Source organism: Poecilia reticulata, chromosome 22 (assembly GCF_904066995.2).
Source record: "Poecilia reticulata chromosome 22, P_reticulata-male-v2, whole genome shotgun sequence".
Taxonomy (NCBI): Eukaryota; Metazoa; Chordata; class Actinopteri; order Cyprinodontiformes; family Poeciliidae; genus Poecilia; species Poecilia reticulata.
The window spans coordinates 7,920,062-7,938,695 of record NC_088851.1 but is presented as its reverse complement, the minus strand read 5'-3'; the positions used below and the strand labels follow the sequence as shown (position 1 = coordinate 7,938,695).

Genomic DNA, 18,634 nt, shown 5'->3' with positions numbered 1-18,634 from the left:
TAACCATTTTTTTAAGCAGATGGTGATCTAAAGTTTGTCATCTTTTTCAGACAAGAGCAGTGTAATGTTCTTGCTGAGCTAACAAGAGATTACCAAACCCTGAAAACCAGCATCGGGGGCATTGTTGAGAGTGCAGAACCTCTGGTGGACATAAGCTCAGTTCTGAAGGACTATGAGGAAACCAAGAGATCACTAACCAAGGTTAGTGGTCTAAAAGAACCGTTTTTAGTAGTTTGTGATGAAACATTTATTTTATTGCTTCTCTGTTGAACCATTTTGCTTTGTATGCTTCCTTTGTAGCATGAATCGCTGAAGGCAGAGATGGGTGGGAAGCAACAAGAGCTGGACCAGTTTTCAGTCAAAGGAAAACATCTTGTGACTGAACTGAAGAAGATCCCGGACTGCGACAACGATATGATAAAGAAAGACATGGAGAAAACTGTTGATCACTGGCTGGATGTAAGCATATCTTTAAGATATTTTATTATCGATACTATATGGTATCACCCTGACGATCCTTCCCTCGGGAGGTTGGGTGGTGGGGGGCGCCGATCTATGATTTCGCATCCACCTGAATAATGTGTAGTTGCGCCACTGCAGACAGCCATCTTTTAATCCCTTTTAATTCTTCCCCAGATGTCTGAGAAAATAGAGGACAACATCGATCGCCTCCATCACAGTTTGGACCTGTGGGGCGACGTGCGCAACCTGAACGAGGACATCGAGAGTTGGACCAGCAGCTGTGGGATCGAACTCAATGAGATCCTGAACAACTTCAGCAACAGTCAGAAGGTTTCAGCAAGACTCTCTGGGCTGCAGGTAAGTTTTTAAGAGGTCTTAGAAGATATAAAGAATTACTTGTTTAGCTCTATTAAATAAGGATCAGTTATTCATGCACATGATTATCCAGATATACCTTGAAGAGATTGTATAGTTTTTTTTTTGTTTGTTTTATCAACAGGGAGAAATTAGAGAGAAGGAGCAGAAACTTGAACTCCTCCAGAACAAAGTGTCTGAGCTGACTAAGTGCTATCACAGTGAAGACACTCCAGCTAAACTGCAGGTATTTAATGACAATAAAAATTTCTATTTTTATTCTTATTGATTGTTATGCAAATAGGACTTCATTTGTTTTCACTGACCAACAAATACTTGATGCTTTCTCATCTAAAAAAATCTACTGATCAGTTTTGTGACCAAATCCCATTTTTGTAAATCTTTTACCCATCAGAACAATTTTAATCAATTTTCTGTAATAACTATAACTAACAGAAAAATATTTATTTCTAGCTTTTCTGCAGTGAACAGAAAGTCATTAATCATTTCTATTAGGAAACAATGTCACATTTTGTGTGTGTGATTATGTTATTTTTTTGAAACAAAAGCAATTATGTAGTTGATATTCTGCATCAAATTACAAATTATTAATTAGCATGATTAAAACATTTCACATTACTAACCATAAACATCCAGCCTGATTCATAACCGAAGACAAAAGTCTGACAGAATTAGACAGAGCAACTTTGCTGTGATACTATCATTGTTCTCTGAATTAATTTTTTTTCCTGACTAATTTTCATACCTATAAAAGCTAAATATGAAACAGCCAAACCTACAAAATGGTGAAGTATCAAAATGACAAGCAACGCTCAAAGTCTAGCAGCCTAAATAGAAAACCAAAATCCCTCATGGAAAAAAGTTTCCTTTTTAATCGCATCTTGTAACTTTTGTGTTTCCTTCCACTGTTCCTAAACCCCTCATCAAAACTGAAAATAGCCAGTCCTACCATTCAAATCATCTTACTTCTTTGTAATAAATATAATTAAAGACCCACACCTGTTTACAACACAAACACTCAGGTGTTGGAGACAGACCTACAGAAGAAGATCAGCACCGTTCAGATGCTACACGAGCAAGTCAGAGGAAACCTCACTGACTTCACATCCCAGCGTAAACAGCTGGAAGACTACATCTCACAGATGTCTGCGTGGCTAAAAAGCATGGAGGACTCTTTGGTTTCCTCTCCAACCGGATCAGATCCTGAGGACATCTGCAGAGTAAAGGTGCAACCTAAAGAAGTGTCAAAGATTCAGAAAACTCTGTAAACTGAGAACAGTTTGCTGGACAGACAGAGATACTGATGTTTTAAGCCAAAATGCTAAACTACATATCTGAATGTCTCTGGCAGGACCTTCTGAAAGAGCTTCAAAATCAGCAGGGGAGCATCGATTCGACCAGGGAGAGCCTCAACAACCTGTGCAGAAAATATCCGTCTGAGGAGCTGGCCGGCTTGGGGTCGTCTCTCACCGACCTCATCAAGACGTACGAGTCTGTGAACCAGCTTTCTGCCAGGACTCTGAACTCACTACAAAACTGCCTTCAGCAACAGTTCAATGGTGAGACATGCAACTTAATTTATTTAGCATTTCTTAATCTAACATGCTTCTTTCCTACTTTTAAAAGCAAAGGGAAAAAATCCCTTTGCTTCAACTTTTCACTGTCAGAATTGTATATCCAAATTTGAATATAAAATAGTATTTTAGTTACATTAGATAGATTTCATAGATTTCCAATTTCTATGTTTGTATCAAAATTATATGAAAATATTTTACTAACATTAATATTACTCATTTGCGTTATATTACTGCCCAATGCAGTGAAAGCGAAACAAATGGAAAATTACTAAGTATGTGTTTCCTTTGTTGATATATCAGTTGAAACAGACGTCAATAAACTGATTTTTTTTATTGCATTATCTGCTGTAGACACAGAATATTTAATGAGTTTATTAACCAGCATCCATGTGACTTTAGCAAGTGCTTCCAGTCTAAGAAACCAAAGACAATGCAAACTCTGACCACTAGATGGTGCCAAAACATTTCTAATGGGACTCTTAGTGTAAGGGACAAACGCTGTAAGGTTCACTGGGAGGGATAATGTGGATGTTTTTTTGGAGGATTTATTTATTTTTTTATTTTTTTGCCTTACCATTACAGATTAAAGTCATTTAAAATATTTAAAGAGTTTTGGTTTGTGATTTAATTTCAAATATTGAGAAATGGAAACAATATCTTCTTCTATCTTAGAAAGAAGGTGGACTGCTGGAACCGCTGTTTTCTTTGCAAACAGATTTAGTCTTTATCAGGATAAACTACATGCTAACTAATATAGTCACAGGATGTTTGTATGCTGAAAAAGAAGTCATGAGGATGACAATGTGGTGTATTTTTTGTCCTGGTGTAGCCTAGATGGTAAATATTTGTATTTGCATCTTCAGACCTTGTCCAGGAGTTTCATCGCTGGCTTTCAGAGCAAAGGGAGATTGTGAAAGAATGCTCTGATCGATCAGGAGACACGCAAATAGTGGAACGTAAGCTGCAAAAGCTTAAGGTAATGGAGTGTATCTTTACTCCTCTAATGTAAAATAAAATCCACTTTGGAAAAAACATTCAAAGCTTTGCGGTTTGTGTCTAAGGGCGCGATGGATCGCGTGGAGGAAGGCGAGATAAAACTCAAGCAAGTCTGTGAGGAAGGAGAGAAACTTCTTCTTCATCTTCCCAAAGCCAGCGCTGGGCAGGTCCAGCAGCACCTGTCCTCCATCCAGCAGGACTGGGACAGCTTTGTGGAGCAGTGCAAGCAGAACCAGCAGATCCTTGAGGACAGCGCGTCCCTCATGAAAGGGTAACAGACTGACGTAAGCTAGTTGTATAGAGCAGCTAGTGAATGCGCCATTTTTAAGCAAAAAAAATCTTATAGGTTTGAGAGTCGCCTCAAGAAACTCAGGTGGTGGTTGGAGCACATGGAAAGCCGAATGACTACAGATCTACTGGAGGCCAAACAGCGTGGCTCTGAAAGGGCTCTGAGTGAGCAGGTGGAGGAATACCAACAGGAAGTGCTCAAAGAAAGGTGTTTAAGCTGTGTATAGCTAAAGGAATTAATATTTTTACCTTCCAATAAAAGCATTCTTTGTGGTTCCTAATGACTCTCCCTCCAATAATTTACAAAGGGATTCGTTTGAGCGTCTCTGCCAGGAAGGACAGGCTCTGAACGAAGGCGGACGAGGAGACGGCAACGAGACGAGAGTCTCGGCTCATCTGCAGTCCCAGCACCAGGCCCTGTTGAGGTGTGTGAGGGAGAGGCTGCGCAGTTGCCAGCTCACTTTACAAGAACAACAAGCGTTTGAAGAGACCCTGCAGACTACCTGGGTCTGGCTTAACAGCGTGCAGGAGCGTCTGGCTTCGCTCAACAGCACCGTTGGCAGCAAAGAAACTCTGGAAAAAAGGCTAGGTCTCATCCAGGTCAGTAAGCAGAGCTGCTTTACTGCTTTACTGCTTGCTTTTTATATTTAATATCATTTGAATGGTTGCACATGAGGCCATAGTTAATTTATTCCCATTTTTTTCTAAAGGATATCCTGCTAATGAAGGGTGAGGGTGAAGTGAAGCTCAACATGACCGTAGGAAAAGGAGAGCAGGTTTTAAAACACAGCAGGATTGAAGAGCAGGAGACCATATCTTCACAGCTCCAGAACCTAAAGGATGCCTGGGCTAATATGCTAATGACGGCTATGAGTTGCCACAGGTATGAAACGTGTCCTCCTTTCATAACTCTGAGAGGTTTTAGGGAAGATGGTTAATGGCAGTTGAATAATTAAACTTTTTCAGTTTTTTCCACTTTAAAACCACAAACTTTAATGTGTTTTACTGTGATTTATGACAATGAATATTGTATATTTGTGAAGTGTAGGGAAAAGTTTAACTTGATGCTTTTACAATTAAAAAATTGAAGTGTAGCATGCATCTATAATCAGCCCTCTTTATTCTGATGCCTCTTGTAAAATTTTGTTTAACCAATTGTCTTCTGAAGTCACCCAACAAGTTAAGAGGCTTCCTGGTAATCTCTATATATATGCAGTCTTTCTCTGAAGGCCTCAGGTTTGTCATTAGAGTGACACAAGACTATCTGCCATCTAATGAAATGATTCGACCATAGATGGAAGTCAATACACAGCAACTCTACAAAAAACCTGTTAGAGGCTACAATTGAGATTCATCACAATAGTCTTAAAAATACTGCCAGAGCTACAACAGAATAGGGTCTGATAAAAGCATATTTATGCATTAAATTGGCCTAGTTAAGGTGAATTTATGTGGCATATCTTAAAAGCTCAAGTTATTTTTCAAAGCTGAAAGACACATTCATCAAAAGACTTACTGGAGCAAAATCTTTCTTCCATTTTGTGTTGGTCTACTGTCTAAAATGCCAACAAAATAATATGAAAAAAAAAAAATTAACAAGTCACAAATTAACATATAATTCCTCCTAGTCGACTGGAGTGGACCGTGGCCCAGTGGAGCGCCTTTCAGGAGAACAAGAGCCAGCTGCAGCAGTGGATGGAGTCAGTGGAGCAGGAGGTCGGGATGATTCAACCTCAGCAACCAGGCCTCAAAGAGAAGAGCGCCTTACTGGAGCGACTGAGGGCCATCCAGGCCGACGTGGACACTCACGCAGCAGCTCTGTCACACCTAAGTGAGAAAGCAGTGGAGCTGCACGAAAAAACTGGCGACCAGACGTTTGGGCCAGAGTCGAGGGCAGAGCTCCACACGCACTTTGCCGATATATCATCCGTCGTCAAGGTAACACAGATCCATGGGAAGCAGATGGTACATTCTAGATGTTTACTGGGGGGCAGGTACATGAAGAAACTAAACGTGTGAGTCGACAAATTTAGTCACATTTAACGTTTAAAACAGAAAGTCTGGAAGGTAACAGTTGTAGTGTTGGACTGTTTAGAAATTAATCTAAAAAATTTTTTTGAGAAACTCAACTTTATACTCAAGAATCTAAACAACAAACACCATATGACCTCAGGTGTTCCAGCTGTGAGAGAAGCCCACTTTGACGATATGACCCATAAAAATATAGTGATACAAAAATCAAAATGTCTCAAATTAATGAACAATGTTTGTAAGTAAGCCTTATAAACACCATAAATTCCAGGCTTTGCTACACGAATTCAGTGATTTTGAAGCATTTTTACTCACATGTACAACAACATACAGTCAAGATAAAGAGTGAGACTCACCACTTTTATTGAGACTTTTTTTTAAAAGCAGCTGGCAAAAAAAACAAACACCAACAAAAAAGTAAAGTATTCTCCACAATAACTTGTAGATTACTCAAAATTAGACATATTGATTTAATTTTACTACAATATCTTTTGTTATTTCTAAAACACCCTCAGAAGAACCGGTGACGTAATGCAGACATGGTCTCGTTCTCATCCGACATGTGACATTAACATTCTGTTTGTTCCACAAAGGGAAAAGTCCAGTCCATGCAAAAAATCTTATCTGAGCACGAGCAGTACCTGGACGCAGTGAGAGACTTCAACGACTGGCTCGTCTCAGCCAAAGAGGAGCTTCAGCGTTGGTCTGACCTGTCAGGAGACTCCGTCAACATTAGACGAAAGCTGTCCAAAGTACAGGTGAGGAAAGTTCAAACTGGAATAACAATAGTAATACATTCTGGTGAGAGATTATTCTCTCTCAGTTCACAGCAAATTGAATGTAAATAATCTGAATGTAGCTCAGTTTAACTTGCGTTTTTTTAATTTTTTATTATTTACAGGAGCTTCTTGACTCGAAGCAGAGAGGCAGGGAGAGACTGAACCGCGTCCAGAGATACGGGGCAGTAGCGAGGGATTACACGGGTTCGGGCGGCTACGAGGCGATGGAGCGAGAGGAAGCAGCGCTCGTGTCGTCATGGGAGCAGTGGGAACGCGCGGCTCTGCAGACACGTGCCAGTCTGGAGACGTCGCTCTCACAGATATCGAGCTCTGAGCAGGAGTTCAGCAGTCTGTCGGTGCAGCTGGAGCAGGACCTGCAGGACTTCAGCCGTCAGCTGCAGGGTTGCCGACTTCGACTTTGCCAGGCTGAGAAGAAAAATGAGGGAGAGGAAGCAGTGAAAGGCTGGCAAATGGCAAAGGTAAGCCCACCTGAGTAAGAAAATAACTTGAATTTTAACTCCCTTGAATTTCTATGAGGTATTTTCAAAGTTTGGAAAGTCCTTGAAAGTGTTTAATATTCAAAATGTGCAGTTTTGTAATAAAGTGTAATCAAATGTTTGATTAAAAGCCTGAATTTCATACACCTAACAAAAAGACTCGAGACATATTTTTTTCTCTAAACGTTTCTTGTTTTAGGTTCATTAGAATTACCAAAATTATTTCTATTTGCTGAATGCCTAAGAAGTTAATGAGAACATTTTTAGAGTTTTTTCTTTTATGTTTATGTATTTAAGTTGAGCAGGAAGGTCATTTATCTTTAACATGATTTGTTTGGATTGTTACAATGGAGTTAATATTTATCATTCTCAATCACTCAATGACTTATTTATCTGTGTAACTGGAATAAAGGTTGGCTTGTACTTTATACATAAACAGTGTTATTGAAATTGGGGGAAATTTGTTTAATTACTGTTTTGTTTTCGGATCAGTGTGTGAGAGCGACATTTCAAAACATAAAACTGTGTCGAATATTATAAGACATTATTATAACAGTATCATATAATGATATCATATAAGTGACACTATCTTTTTTAGTTTATTTATTTGTATTGTTTTTATCTCCAAAGTGTGATGCTGGGAAAGTTTGAAAACTTACTTTAAAAATGTTTGAAAAGTTCTCTAATTTTATCCTGGGGAAATTGTATGAACCCTGAACTTTACCACGTGTTTAAAGGTTTACTGTCTGTCCTCACTGCTCATCTGTTCTATGTACAGGACACGTTGGACGAACTGGTCAAAGCTGAGGCCATCTCTGACCGTCTGAAGACTCAGCTCAATGATCTGTGCCGATTCTCCAGGGAAATGGCCACTCAGTCTGAGAGAGTCTCTGCCCTCATTAAGGACTATAACAGGTCAGGAAATGATGTTAGTAATGCCAGCAAGTAATTGTTCCCTAAAAATAAACAACATCTGCAGCAGTTTAACTGTAACAGGATGCCCATTTTTATAACCAGTGAAATTATTTTCTGTAGACTTGCAAACTAAATCAGCTATAGCAGAAGTCTGAGCTTTATGGAAACAGTTCCAGATGAAGGTTGTTGTTGTTTTTAAGCCATTAGAAACCTCATTTAAACTTATATACCATCCTGAAGATGATTGTTAAGAGATATTCTCATCTCTTAACAACCTACTCTGAATACTTTTCAAACCTAAAAGAAAACCAGATGAAAACAACTTTTCAGCCAGAAAACAAACAGCAGCATTGGATTTGTTTTAGAGGGTCCTAGTCAAATTCCAGACCTAAATCCAATTGTGAGGCAAAGACTTGAAAAACTAGTAGTTAACAGATAAATGAATTACCTTCTTGTTTTAGTCAAGTACATTGAAATAAGTCTGAAAACTTTATTTCTAAGGTGATGGTTTTGTGTTTAGAAAGAGTTTTTATATTCAATAAACTGTACATCTGAAGAAAAACACAGATAATAGAGTGGGAAGATATATATATATTTTCAGTATTTACAAAGTATTCTATGAAAAAAAAAAAATCTGTTACTGACTTTTTCCAGTTTGAGTCTCCAAGCCACCAGAGAGTGTCAGAGCAAAGAGAAGGCGCTGGATCAAGGCTTCCGCTCGGCTTTCAGAGAATTTCAACAATGGTTGGTTAACGCCAAGATCAACACCGCCAAATGCTTCGATGCTCCTCAAAACCTCGGTGAAGCCTCGTCTAGTTTCCAGAAGATTCAGGTATGATAAACAAATCTGACTTCGTAATCAGAGAGACACTGTTACACAGTAATGCTTAAACATTTAACATGTTTTTGTGTTTTTTGTGACTTGCTGCTGTTTTTACATTTAAGTTATGACCTTTCATCTTGTCTTGTCCTTTCAGGAGTTTCTTAATGACAAAGAACAAGGCCAGTCAAAGCTGAATGCTGTGATTGCAAACGGAGAGCTCTTTTGTAGCATCGCAGCTAAAGACAAAACCGACGCAGTTCGGGGTAAAATGAACACTGCCAGAGAAGACTGGAAAAACATAATGTCCAGTCTGCACAACCGAGAGACGAGTTTGCAAGTAAACATTTAAACGCCTTCTTCTCAACCACTGGAAACTATCCCTGCTATTATCCTCCAACGCTTTTAGTTTCCTAGTTCACCAGCAGGACTCTGTTCTTGCTGTTCCAGAACCTCATTTCACAGATGAAGGATTTTGAGGCAAGTGCAGAACCTCTTCAGGAAAGCCTGAATGCAACAGAGCTGGCTGTGCAGGAGAGCAGCACACGACTTCATGATCTGACTGCAAAAAAGATGGAGCTTCACAAGCTGCAGGTACCGCAGTCCAACATCAACCGGACTTGAAACACCGACCGAAAGCCACACATAAGCGTCACAATTCATCTCATGTGCAGGACTCTCATCATTAAAGCTCTGATAAAAGTAGTGCTTAGTACAGATGCACTGATTAGAGAACCTTGTGGACAATTTCTGATCAGATGTTTTGTAAATCAACACCAATAACGGTTTTAGTTTGATCAAATTTCTCGGTAAAAGCCAAAAATAACAAAATAATTTTTTATTTACTTGTCTGTATTAACTGAATATTTATCTGTTTTTACAGCAAAAATGTTTATAGTACAATAATTTAAAAACAATTCTCTAGGACCCCTCTATGCATTACTGAAAATACTAAAAAGGTCACACAGAGGTACCTGTATAAACAAAACCTTACTAAGAAAAATTACATCATGTCCCAGTTATTTATTTACAAAACAGGTTATTGCTCACTGTTTTTTCTGCACACTTGAAATGCACATCACTACATATTCATAATTTGTCCAGTTTAATATTTGAGCTGAAAAATCCCTCATTTAAACATAAACTTTTAAGTAGCTTTTCTGTTGTAAACTATTATTTATAAGCATTCCCTTAACTATAAGATTTCTGAAAGATTGATATTTGCTGATGCAGCATATACCATGACAGATAGATTGAGACTCTTTAAAAGAAGAAATCAATAACCTTGCTTTAACATGCTGAGCTTCCTGGTTTTTGCCAAAGTGTTTGAACCAGCAGGTTAAATGAACAGCTGAAAGGAATTAGTGGAAAAGAGTTCCCTCTTTCAAAGTTTCTTACAACTTCCACACTTGATCTGACTTCATTTATAAACTGACAACTGAGTCATTTTGCCTCAGTAAAAACTTCCACACCTAAGATTGTTGTTAGCATAGCCTGTTAGAGCTTGCGAATGGTGCATTCACTGATTGGAAATAGATTATATTTTTAGATTCAGACTGACCGATCACCAATCAGAGCCAGTTAAACATAAAAACACCCATTCAGTTCCTGGTGCATCTCGTTCAGTTCGTGATGCGTTTGCTTATAATGCATTTTCATGCACCTTTGCTACCTGCCAGCACGTCCTGCTTCTCTTTGCTAACCACATGTCTGCTCAATAATGTCTACATGAATAAAATATTGCTAAAAAAGCTCTTAAGAATATATTTCCTGCTCTTCAGAGCTGGACTTGTAACACTTGCTAAGCTCCTCATATGCTTTTGCCATGTTCTCATCTCTTAACAACCTGCTCTTTGCCTCACTTTACCTTGTCTTATAAATCTGAGTGTCAGCTTGCATGCCTCTGTGATAACCTGCTTGTGCTCTTCCAGTCTGTGCTTGAAGACTTAGCTTCTCACGAAGTTCAGCTGAACAGGCTGAAAGAGAAGGCCCAGCTGTTGTGGGATGAACACTCGGCCGGGAAGGGCTTTGTGCACCGTGTGTCGCAGCTCTCTGCTCAGTGCCTAGCTTTAACCAACCTTACTAAGGTAAAGTAATGCCTGTGAGACTCCCTGTGCACTGGGACTTTTATAGAGGTATAACTGGAGATGATACAGAGGTACTAGACTGGAGTGACACCTGAGTTATGTGCATTTCTACAAGTTTTAGGGTGCATTCACACCAGCTTTGTTTACTCCACTTTAATCAAATCAGATTCATTTGGAGAGGTGAGAATACGCAATCAAACTTTGATGCAGACCAAAAAAGCGAACTCTGGTCGCAGTTTTGTTGACGTGAACCAGCTCGAAAAGTAAGAAGCTGACTATAGAGCAGTGCATTCTGGGTAAATACAGCCAAAACAAAAATAAGAATCTAGCGCTACAGGGAGAAATTGCTTGTGGTTTTGTTTACCACTGACAAAAGAGAAACCCTTAAACCACTAAAACCTGATTCCACTCCATGTTTTTTTTACATTTTGTGAAAAAGAAAGTTGCACTCGTGTTTTCTTTGGAGGTTTTCGTGTCATTTCCTTCAGTAGTTCTTGGTGGTGCGCCAACACAGGTGAGAAGGGCGGAAAAGGTTTTTCAGTTGGCTTGGTTCGTTTGACAGATAGTGCAGGTTGAAATATAACAAATGTTTAAATTTGGTTCCCAATCCAACCGATTCCACCAAACTATTAGGTGGGAAAACACCCTAAAACTGTAAAGGTACAACATTTCTGTCAAACACAGATGTAATTATTTTGTATATGCAAAATGCATTTCCTAACTTTTGTTGAATTCATGGTAATTTTTTTGGATGTGTGACGGTTTGATGGTTCTGGACGTGCAGGAGAAGGCTTCCCGCATCGATCGGATCGTCACAGAGCACCAGCTTTTCTCCCAGGGGTTGGAGGAGCTGCAGAACTGGGTGGCTGACACCAGCCACATGCTGCAGACTTACAGCGCTCCAACAGCTGACAAAAATGTTCTTGATAGCAGAATGATCAAACTGGAGGTATAGAAAATTACTAATCACTTCAAATTCCCCGATGTATTTGAAATTCTGTGTTGTGATGAATTTGAACGGTTGCTTGCTGCTTCAGGCTCTGCTGACGGCTCGCCAGGAGAAGGAGATCCAACTGAAGATGTTGATCACAAGAGGAGAGTCGGTGCAGAGAAACACCTCTGCTGAAGGCGTGCCACTAATCCAAAAACAGATACAGGAGCTGAAAGACTCATGGGATGCCCTCCTCTCTGCTGCCATTCTTTGCAAAAGGTTTCTTTTTTTTTTTTTTTTTTTTACAACAATTTGGTTATTGGGGCCTGCCAATAACCAAATATTGGCAGGCCAATATTGGCCATAGCAATGCATAGGGGAGCATTGAAATGCCAATCAAGTGCCACGAAGTAAACATCTGATTTTTACTTTTGCAAAATTTACCAACTCTAAATTTCTTGTGTCTAAGCATACAAACAGTATTTCAAAAGAGCTTATGATTTATAAACAGTAATTAGTTTGGTGTGAAGAGATGAGCGTTTTTTTTGTAATGAACTGCCACGAAGTATAAATCAGAATTTTACTTTGGTGTTGAATGTCTGTTTTATAATATATTTACCACCAATGACAAAAAAACAAAAATATTTTAACTTTTCTGCATTCCTGCAAAATTCACCAACTGCACAGTTCTTCAGTAGTATAAGATAAGTAGTATTTCAAAAGAGCAGAGGAAATCTATTGTTTTTTGAACAACAGCAATATTTGTTGTTAATCAGTTGCTAAGAGATGAGCACGTTTTCTGGTAACCAAGTGCCACAAAGTAAACATATGATTTTTACTTTTGTGTTGAATGTCTATTTTATAATATATTTACCCCCAATAACAACAACAAAAAAACATTTTCACTCGTCTGCGAAATTAACCAACTGCACAATTCTTAAGTAGCATAAGACGAGCAGTATTTCAAAAGGGCCTATGTTTTATAAACAATAATATTACTTGTTATTAATTTGGTGTTGATATGATTTTTTTTTCTGGTAACAAACTGCCATGAAGTATAAATCACATTTTTACTTTTATGTTGTATGTCTGTCTGTCTGTTTTATAATATCAATAACAACAACAAAAAAACATTGTCTAATTTCTGCAAAATTCACCAACTGCACAATTTCTAAGTAGCATAAAAGTCGCATAAAATAAGTAGTATTTCAAAAGATACAAAAGAACAATATTTGTTGTTAATTTGTTGCTAAGAGATGAGCGCATTTTCTGGTAACCAGGTGCCACGAAGTAAACATCTGATTTTGTTTTTGCAAAATTTACCAACTGCAAATTTGTTGTGTGTAAGCAGATAAGCAGTATTTCAAAAGAGCTTAATAATGTTAAATAATAATGTTATTTGTTATTAATTTGTTGTTAAGAAATCAGTATTTTTTCTGGTAACAAACTGCCACGAAGTATAAATCACATTTTTTTTCTTTTGAGCTGAATGTCTGTTTCATAATATATTTACCACCAATAACAAAAAAAAAACATTTTCACTTTTCTGCAAAATTCACCAACTGCAGAATTGTTAAGTAGTACGAGATAAGTAGTGTTTCAAAAGAGCAGAGGAAATCTATTGATTTTTGAACAATAACAATATTTGTTGTAAATCTGTTGCTAAGAGACGAGCTCGTGCCAATCAAGTGCCACGATGTAAACGTCTGATTTTTATTTTTGCAAAATTTATCAACTACAAATTTGTTGTGTGTAAGATAAGCAGTATTTCAAAAGAGTTTATTATTTATAAACAATAATATTATTTGTTATTAATTTGTTGTTAAGAAATCAGTGTTTTTTCTGGTAACAAACTGCCACGAAGTATAAATCACATTTTTTTTCTTTTGAGCTGAATGTCTGTTTCATAATATATTTACCACCAAAAAAAAAAAAAAAAAAACATTTTCACTTTTCTGCAAATTCACCAACGGCAGAATTGTTAAGTAGTAAGAGATTAGTGTTTCAAAAGAGCAGAGGAAATCTTTTTGTTTTTTGAACAATAACAATATTTGTTGTTAATTTGTTGCTAAGAGATGAGTGCATTTTCTGGTAACCAAGTGCCACGAAATAAACATATGATTTTTACTTTTGCAAAATTTACCAACTACAAATTTGTTGTGTGTAAGAAGATAAGCAGTATTTCAAAAGAGCTTATGTTTTATAAACAATAATTAATTTGGTGTTGAGAGATGAGCATTTTGGGCTGCACAGTGGCGCAGTTGGTAGAGCTGTTGCCTTGCAGCAAGAAGGTTCTGGGTTCAATTCCCAGCCTGGGGTCTTTCTGCATGGAGTTTGCATGTTCTCCCTGTGCGTTGCGTGGGTTTTCTCCGGGTACTCCAGTTTCCTCCCACAGTCCAAAAACATGACTGTCAGGTTAATTGGCCTCTCCAAATTGCCCCTAGGTGTGAGTGTGTGTGTGCATGGTTGTGTGTCCTGTGTGTCTCTGTGTTGCCCTGCGACAGACTGGCGACCTGTCCAGGGTGTACCCCGCCTCTCGCCCGAAACGTTGGCTTGAGATGGGCACCAGCACCCCTCCCGACCCCACTGAGGGAAAAAGGGTGCAAGAAAATGGATGGAGATGAGCATTTTTTTTTCTGAAAAACTGCCACGAAGTATAAATCAGATTTTTACGTTTGTTTTAAATGTCAACCAATTTGACACCAATGACAGAAAAAAAACATTTTCACTTTTCTGCAAAATTCACCAACTGTACAATTCTTAAGTAGTAGAAGTAGTATTTCAAAAGAACAGAGGAAATGTTATGTTTTTTGAACAATAACAGTTTTTGTTGTTAATCTGCTGCTAAGAGATGAGCGCATTTTCTGGTAACCAAGTGCCATGAAGTAAACATCTGATTTTTACTTTTGTAAAAGTTAAAATCAGAGCGCAGTTCATTAACATTAATACAAATATCAGTAGGCAGTGCCTTTTCCCTAAAATAAGCTTTTTAGCAATTTTTTTTTAATTAGCCATGTTTCATATACTGTAAGGCAACATGCTAGTTATACCCCCATATGCCACTGGCAGCATTTAGGATAACATTAGCATTTTGGCTAATTTTAGCTTATACACTCATTTTAACATATTGAATGCAGTAAGTCCATGTTACTCAACATGCTTGTGACTTTCTCTATTGAGTACATTGTAACTTACTTTAGCATTGATGCTAATTCTTAGCATCAGAACGCTGGGTTCCAACAGACAGGTGCAGTTTGGCAGGCCCCTTTTAAATTTCTTCAGAAATTTTCTAGGTTTTTTTTGTTATTCACACAATATCTCACCTGATAAATCTGTAAAGACAAGGCAGAAACAACGTTTAGGATCATGTAGTCATAAAATATGAGGAAATTTACCACTAATGGAGACCATTTATAGTATAATTTTACTGTTGTAGATTACTTTAGAATCACCTTTGCCTGATGTTATTTTTAATGTCTATAACCCACAGTCAGCTGGAAGGTTCGTTGTCTCAGTGGACGAGTTACCAAGAGGACGTCTGTCAGTTTCTGGCTTGGATTGAGGACGTAGAGGAAAGTCTCGATGTCACTGATAAGCAGTGCCCAGAGATGAGAGACAAAACTGCAAATCTAAGCAAAGCAAAGGTCTGTCATTGAGACAATTCTTTAAAATAATATATTTAACATTTAGCCAGTACAATTTTGAATCGGATCATGTATTTTTCCTTTTTTGTTCAGTTGCTTTATGAGGACATACTCAGCCACAACACCCTGCTGGAAACCATTACTGCAAAAAGCGCCAGAATCACTGAAAACTACGTCGCTCAGCTGGAGCTCCAAGAACTTCAGGAGCGGTACAACACCGTCAAAGACAACGCCATGGTAATAAAAGCAATATAAAAATCTTACCTTTTATCTAAGCTTTTTGTGGAAATATTTCACTATCAACAATGTGATGCACAATGCTTGCTACACCATTTTCAAAACGCATTCACAAAATAACTTCAATCTATAAAACGAGATCTTTTGCAATAGTTAAAATGTCATTCTTTTTTTTTTAATTAACAAGGTTGACTGTTTTATTTGATCAAACAAGAGAAATTTATTCAAGAACACAGCAATCATTCAGATGGTAAACAGGAATACAAATGTTCTTTCAAATGTATTTTTATTGATTATTAGCAATAATTTGAAAAATATGCTACACAGGATAGCCATAAAATTTTAGTGGATGTTAACCCACAAACAAATCCCTAGACAGCAGAGGCACCCATACAAAACTAAATAAATAACATTTTCACATTTGTATTCCAGATTAACAGGAATACGAAAAAAAAGCATTTAACTTTGATAATTAATTTGGTCAATTACTGTTTCCTCAGAGGGCTGTCGGCAAGACAGAGGAGCTGGTGAAAGCTCACCAGGAGTATCAGTGGGACCTTCATTCCTTTGAGGAGTGGCTGAAAGAGGAAGAAGAGAAGCTCAGCTGCTACACCCAGCTGGAGGGAGATGTGGACATGCTGGAGGACACCCTCCAAAAGCTGCAGGTTTGAAACCAAACGCTACTGATGCTTTTCTGCAGACGTCAGCAAACATGACGCACAATAACGAACACTCATTCATTTAGCAAAAAACTGCATCTAATTGATAAGAAGAGGGAAATTATGAGCCGTTTAATTTCAGGAACTGCAGCTACACTGCACAGAAGGCCAGGCTCTGCTGAACACCTTGTTGCTGAGCAGGGAACTGGTCGTCCCCTGGGGTCTGCCTCAGATAGAGGACCGGACACTGGAGACACTCCAGCAGGAGTGGAGGCTCTATCAGGCGCAGCTGGCCGACACCCGCGCTCAGCTGAACAGCGCCCTGGCCAAACTGCGGCAGATGGAGCAGAAGTTCCAGCGTCTCGACAGCTGGCTGAAAGGCATGGAAACCAAAGCGCAGCTGCGCTCCAATCGGCGGTCCGATCGAGCCACGAAGAGCGCTCAGCTGCAGATGGTGAAGGTCGGTAAACGGACAGGAAAACCCATGAACTTATCATTTTCCATTCTTAAGATGCAGTGAGTTTGGGCTGATTGGGACGTTCCAGTTTTACATTTGCTGGATGACAAATTGGTTTGTCCTGAGTTTTAAAAATCTGTGCTAAGAATTGAAGCATAAATCCCAACAGTAATCATATCCCCTCTTTCTTTTGTAGAGCTGGCAGGAAGAAGTCCTTGTTTATCAAGAGGAAATGGAGGGCCTTACTCTTTTGGCTCAGCAGGTTCTGGATGAAACCCACATTAGCAGTCGGATCAGTACCAGAGCCACTCAGATCACAGCCCGCTACCATGCCCTGCTCCTGCACTTACTGGTAACAGTAGCTAATTACAAAATAACTCTAAAATTAATCCAATCTGTTTTATTTAACCACATTGTCTGCACTTGTTGGCATTGTTACATAGAGATAAACAAAGAAACAAATGTTTTCATATAGCTTTAAACATTTGCTACTTTAAACCACAAAATATTGTTGTATTTTATTGGAATATTAAGTAGAATGCCTCTATATCCAGTGTGTGTCTCTGTTTGAAAATATTTGTGTTTCTAGCCAGCAGATTGTGTGTTTCTCTGTACATAATTTGTTTATTTTTATCAGATCATCACATTTAAGAGTATTTGACTTGACAAATACAAATACAAAAACAGCCAGTGAATATCGGAAAGATAATGCAACATGGAACATTTTTAGAAATGAAGGATCTTAAAAGTATGACTTGTATTTGCATGTAGCCCTAAATATAATACTTAACTATTTAAAAATCCTTCATCGGCATTGTGCATAAGCAGAATTTCCCCCAGAAAACTTGCTAAACCTGATGCTCGGGGCACTAGGGCAGTCATACAGCCAGGAAACAAGTTTTTGAGTTAAAAAATGTTTAAAGTTGACTGGAAATTTGAAAATATCACTTGATAGCTCTGTGTTATTTTAAGACTGGAATGTTAATATCTAACATTTTTAGGACTGTAAAGTCCTAAAAAAAAAAGGCAATAATTAAGAGAAAACTGAAATAAATAAACGATGCTAATCCTGGTGGGGGCACAAGTATAGCCTGGTGGCCCGCCAGGCTTATAGCACACTATGGGAAACTCTGCATAAACAGTTTCTGTAAATAAAATTTTTTCGGTTAGGCATCTCCTATTTTAACCACCGCGGATTTTCCTATTTTGTCTTTTATAACGCAGGAGACGATCAAACAGCTCCAGGAGGAGGTGTCTTCGATTGAAGAAGCACAGTGTGTCTTCACCACGTTCTCAGAGTGGCTCAGCACAGCTCAGAATAACTTCAGCACCGTAGCTATTAGTGTTGATGTAGTCGACCGCTTTGCTTTAGAGAGAAAGATGAAGAAACTTGAGGTAGAGTTTTCAACGCAGCATGCAAGTTCTATTTGTTTACCTAAGCTCGACTTTATAGTATCACTCTATGCTATGCACGAATATTGTTTAGCACGTTTTAACAACATTTTATGTCACTTCAGACTCTTCAGGGTGACATGGAGCAGGGACACACTTACCTGAAGGCAATGAGGGAAAAGACGGAGCAGGCCATGGCTTTCTTGGAGGAGCCTGAGGCAGATCATCTCAGGGAGGAAGTGGACATTCAGCTCTTTCAGCTGGAGGAGTTAACAACTTCTCTACGCACAGAGCACAGCTCGCTTGAGAAATACATCTCACTCTCCAAGGACTTCATGGATAAATACAAAACCCAAGCCCAGTGGGTGAAAGAGACAAAGAACTTTTTAGCGTCAAGTTTAGAACCAAAAGCCGAACTCTACCAGAAAAAAGCTCAGTTGGCAAAATATAAGGTAAGTTTATCTTCAGTTAAATTGTGATTTCTTTT

The 18,634-nt window shown here is 38.5% G+C and overlaps 1 protein-coding gene across 19 annotated transcripts in view; it reads left to right on the top strand.

Moving 5' to 3' along the window:
* The window catches only part of syne1b (spectrin repeat containing, nuclear envelope 1b), a 94,603-nt gene that overhangs the window by 33,187 nt on the left and 42,782 nt on the right, over positions 1-18,634 (top strand). For 18 of the 19 annotated variants that reach the window (XM_081603420.1, XM_081603427.1, XM_081603424.1 and 15 more), the window contains 28 exons: positions 51-201; positions 301-459; positions 637-819; positions 962-1,063; positions 1,860-2,063; positions 2,189-2,396; positions 3,278-3,390; positions 3,476-3,681; positions 3,757-3,906; positions 4,007-4,298; positions 4,409-4,581; positions 5,327-5,636; positions 6,323-6,487; positions 6,631-6,987; positions 7,784-7,920; positions 8,575-8,752; positions 8,898-9,080; positions 9,191-9,334; positions 10,672-10,827; positions 11,612-11,776; positions 11,865-12,037; positions 15,249-15,402; positions 15,496-15,639; positions 16,140-16,304; positions 16,441-16,758; positions 16,952-17,107; positions 17,980-18,150; positions 18,273-18,599. In XM_081603420.1, coding sequence (XP_081459546.1) covers positions 51-201; positions 301-459; positions 637-819; positions 962-1,063; positions 1,860-2,063; positions 2,189-2,396; positions 3,278-3,390; positions 3,476-3,681; positions 3,757-3,906; positions 4,007-4,298; positions 4,409-4,581; positions 5,327-5,636; positions 6,323-6,487; positions 6,631-6,987; positions 7,784-7,920; positions 8,575-8,752; positions 8,898-9,080; positions 9,191-9,334; positions 10,672-10,827; positions 11,612-11,776; positions 11,865-12,037; positions 15,249-15,402; positions 15,496-15,639; positions 16,140-16,304; positions 16,441-16,758; positions 16,952-17,107; positions 17,980-18,150; positions 18,273-18,599 — 5,344 coding nt within the window. The remainder of the gene's footprint in view (positions 1-50; positions 202-300; positions 460-636; positions 820-961; positions 1,064-1,859; positions 2,064-2,188; positions 2,397-3,277; positions 3,391-3,475; positions 3,682-3,756; positions 3,907-4,006; positions 4,299-4,408; positions 4,582-5,326; positions 5,637-6,322; positions 6,488-6,630; positions 6,988-7,783; positions 7,921-8,574; positions 8,753-8,897; positions 9,081-9,190; positions 9,335-10,671; positions 10,828-11,611; positions 11,777-11,864; positions 12,038-15,248; positions 15,403-15,495; positions 15,640-16,139; positions 16,305-16,440; positions 16,759-16,951; positions 17,108-17,979; positions 18,151-18,272; positions 18,600-18,634) is intronic. The other variant, XM_081603430.1, reaches the window with a different exon arrangement.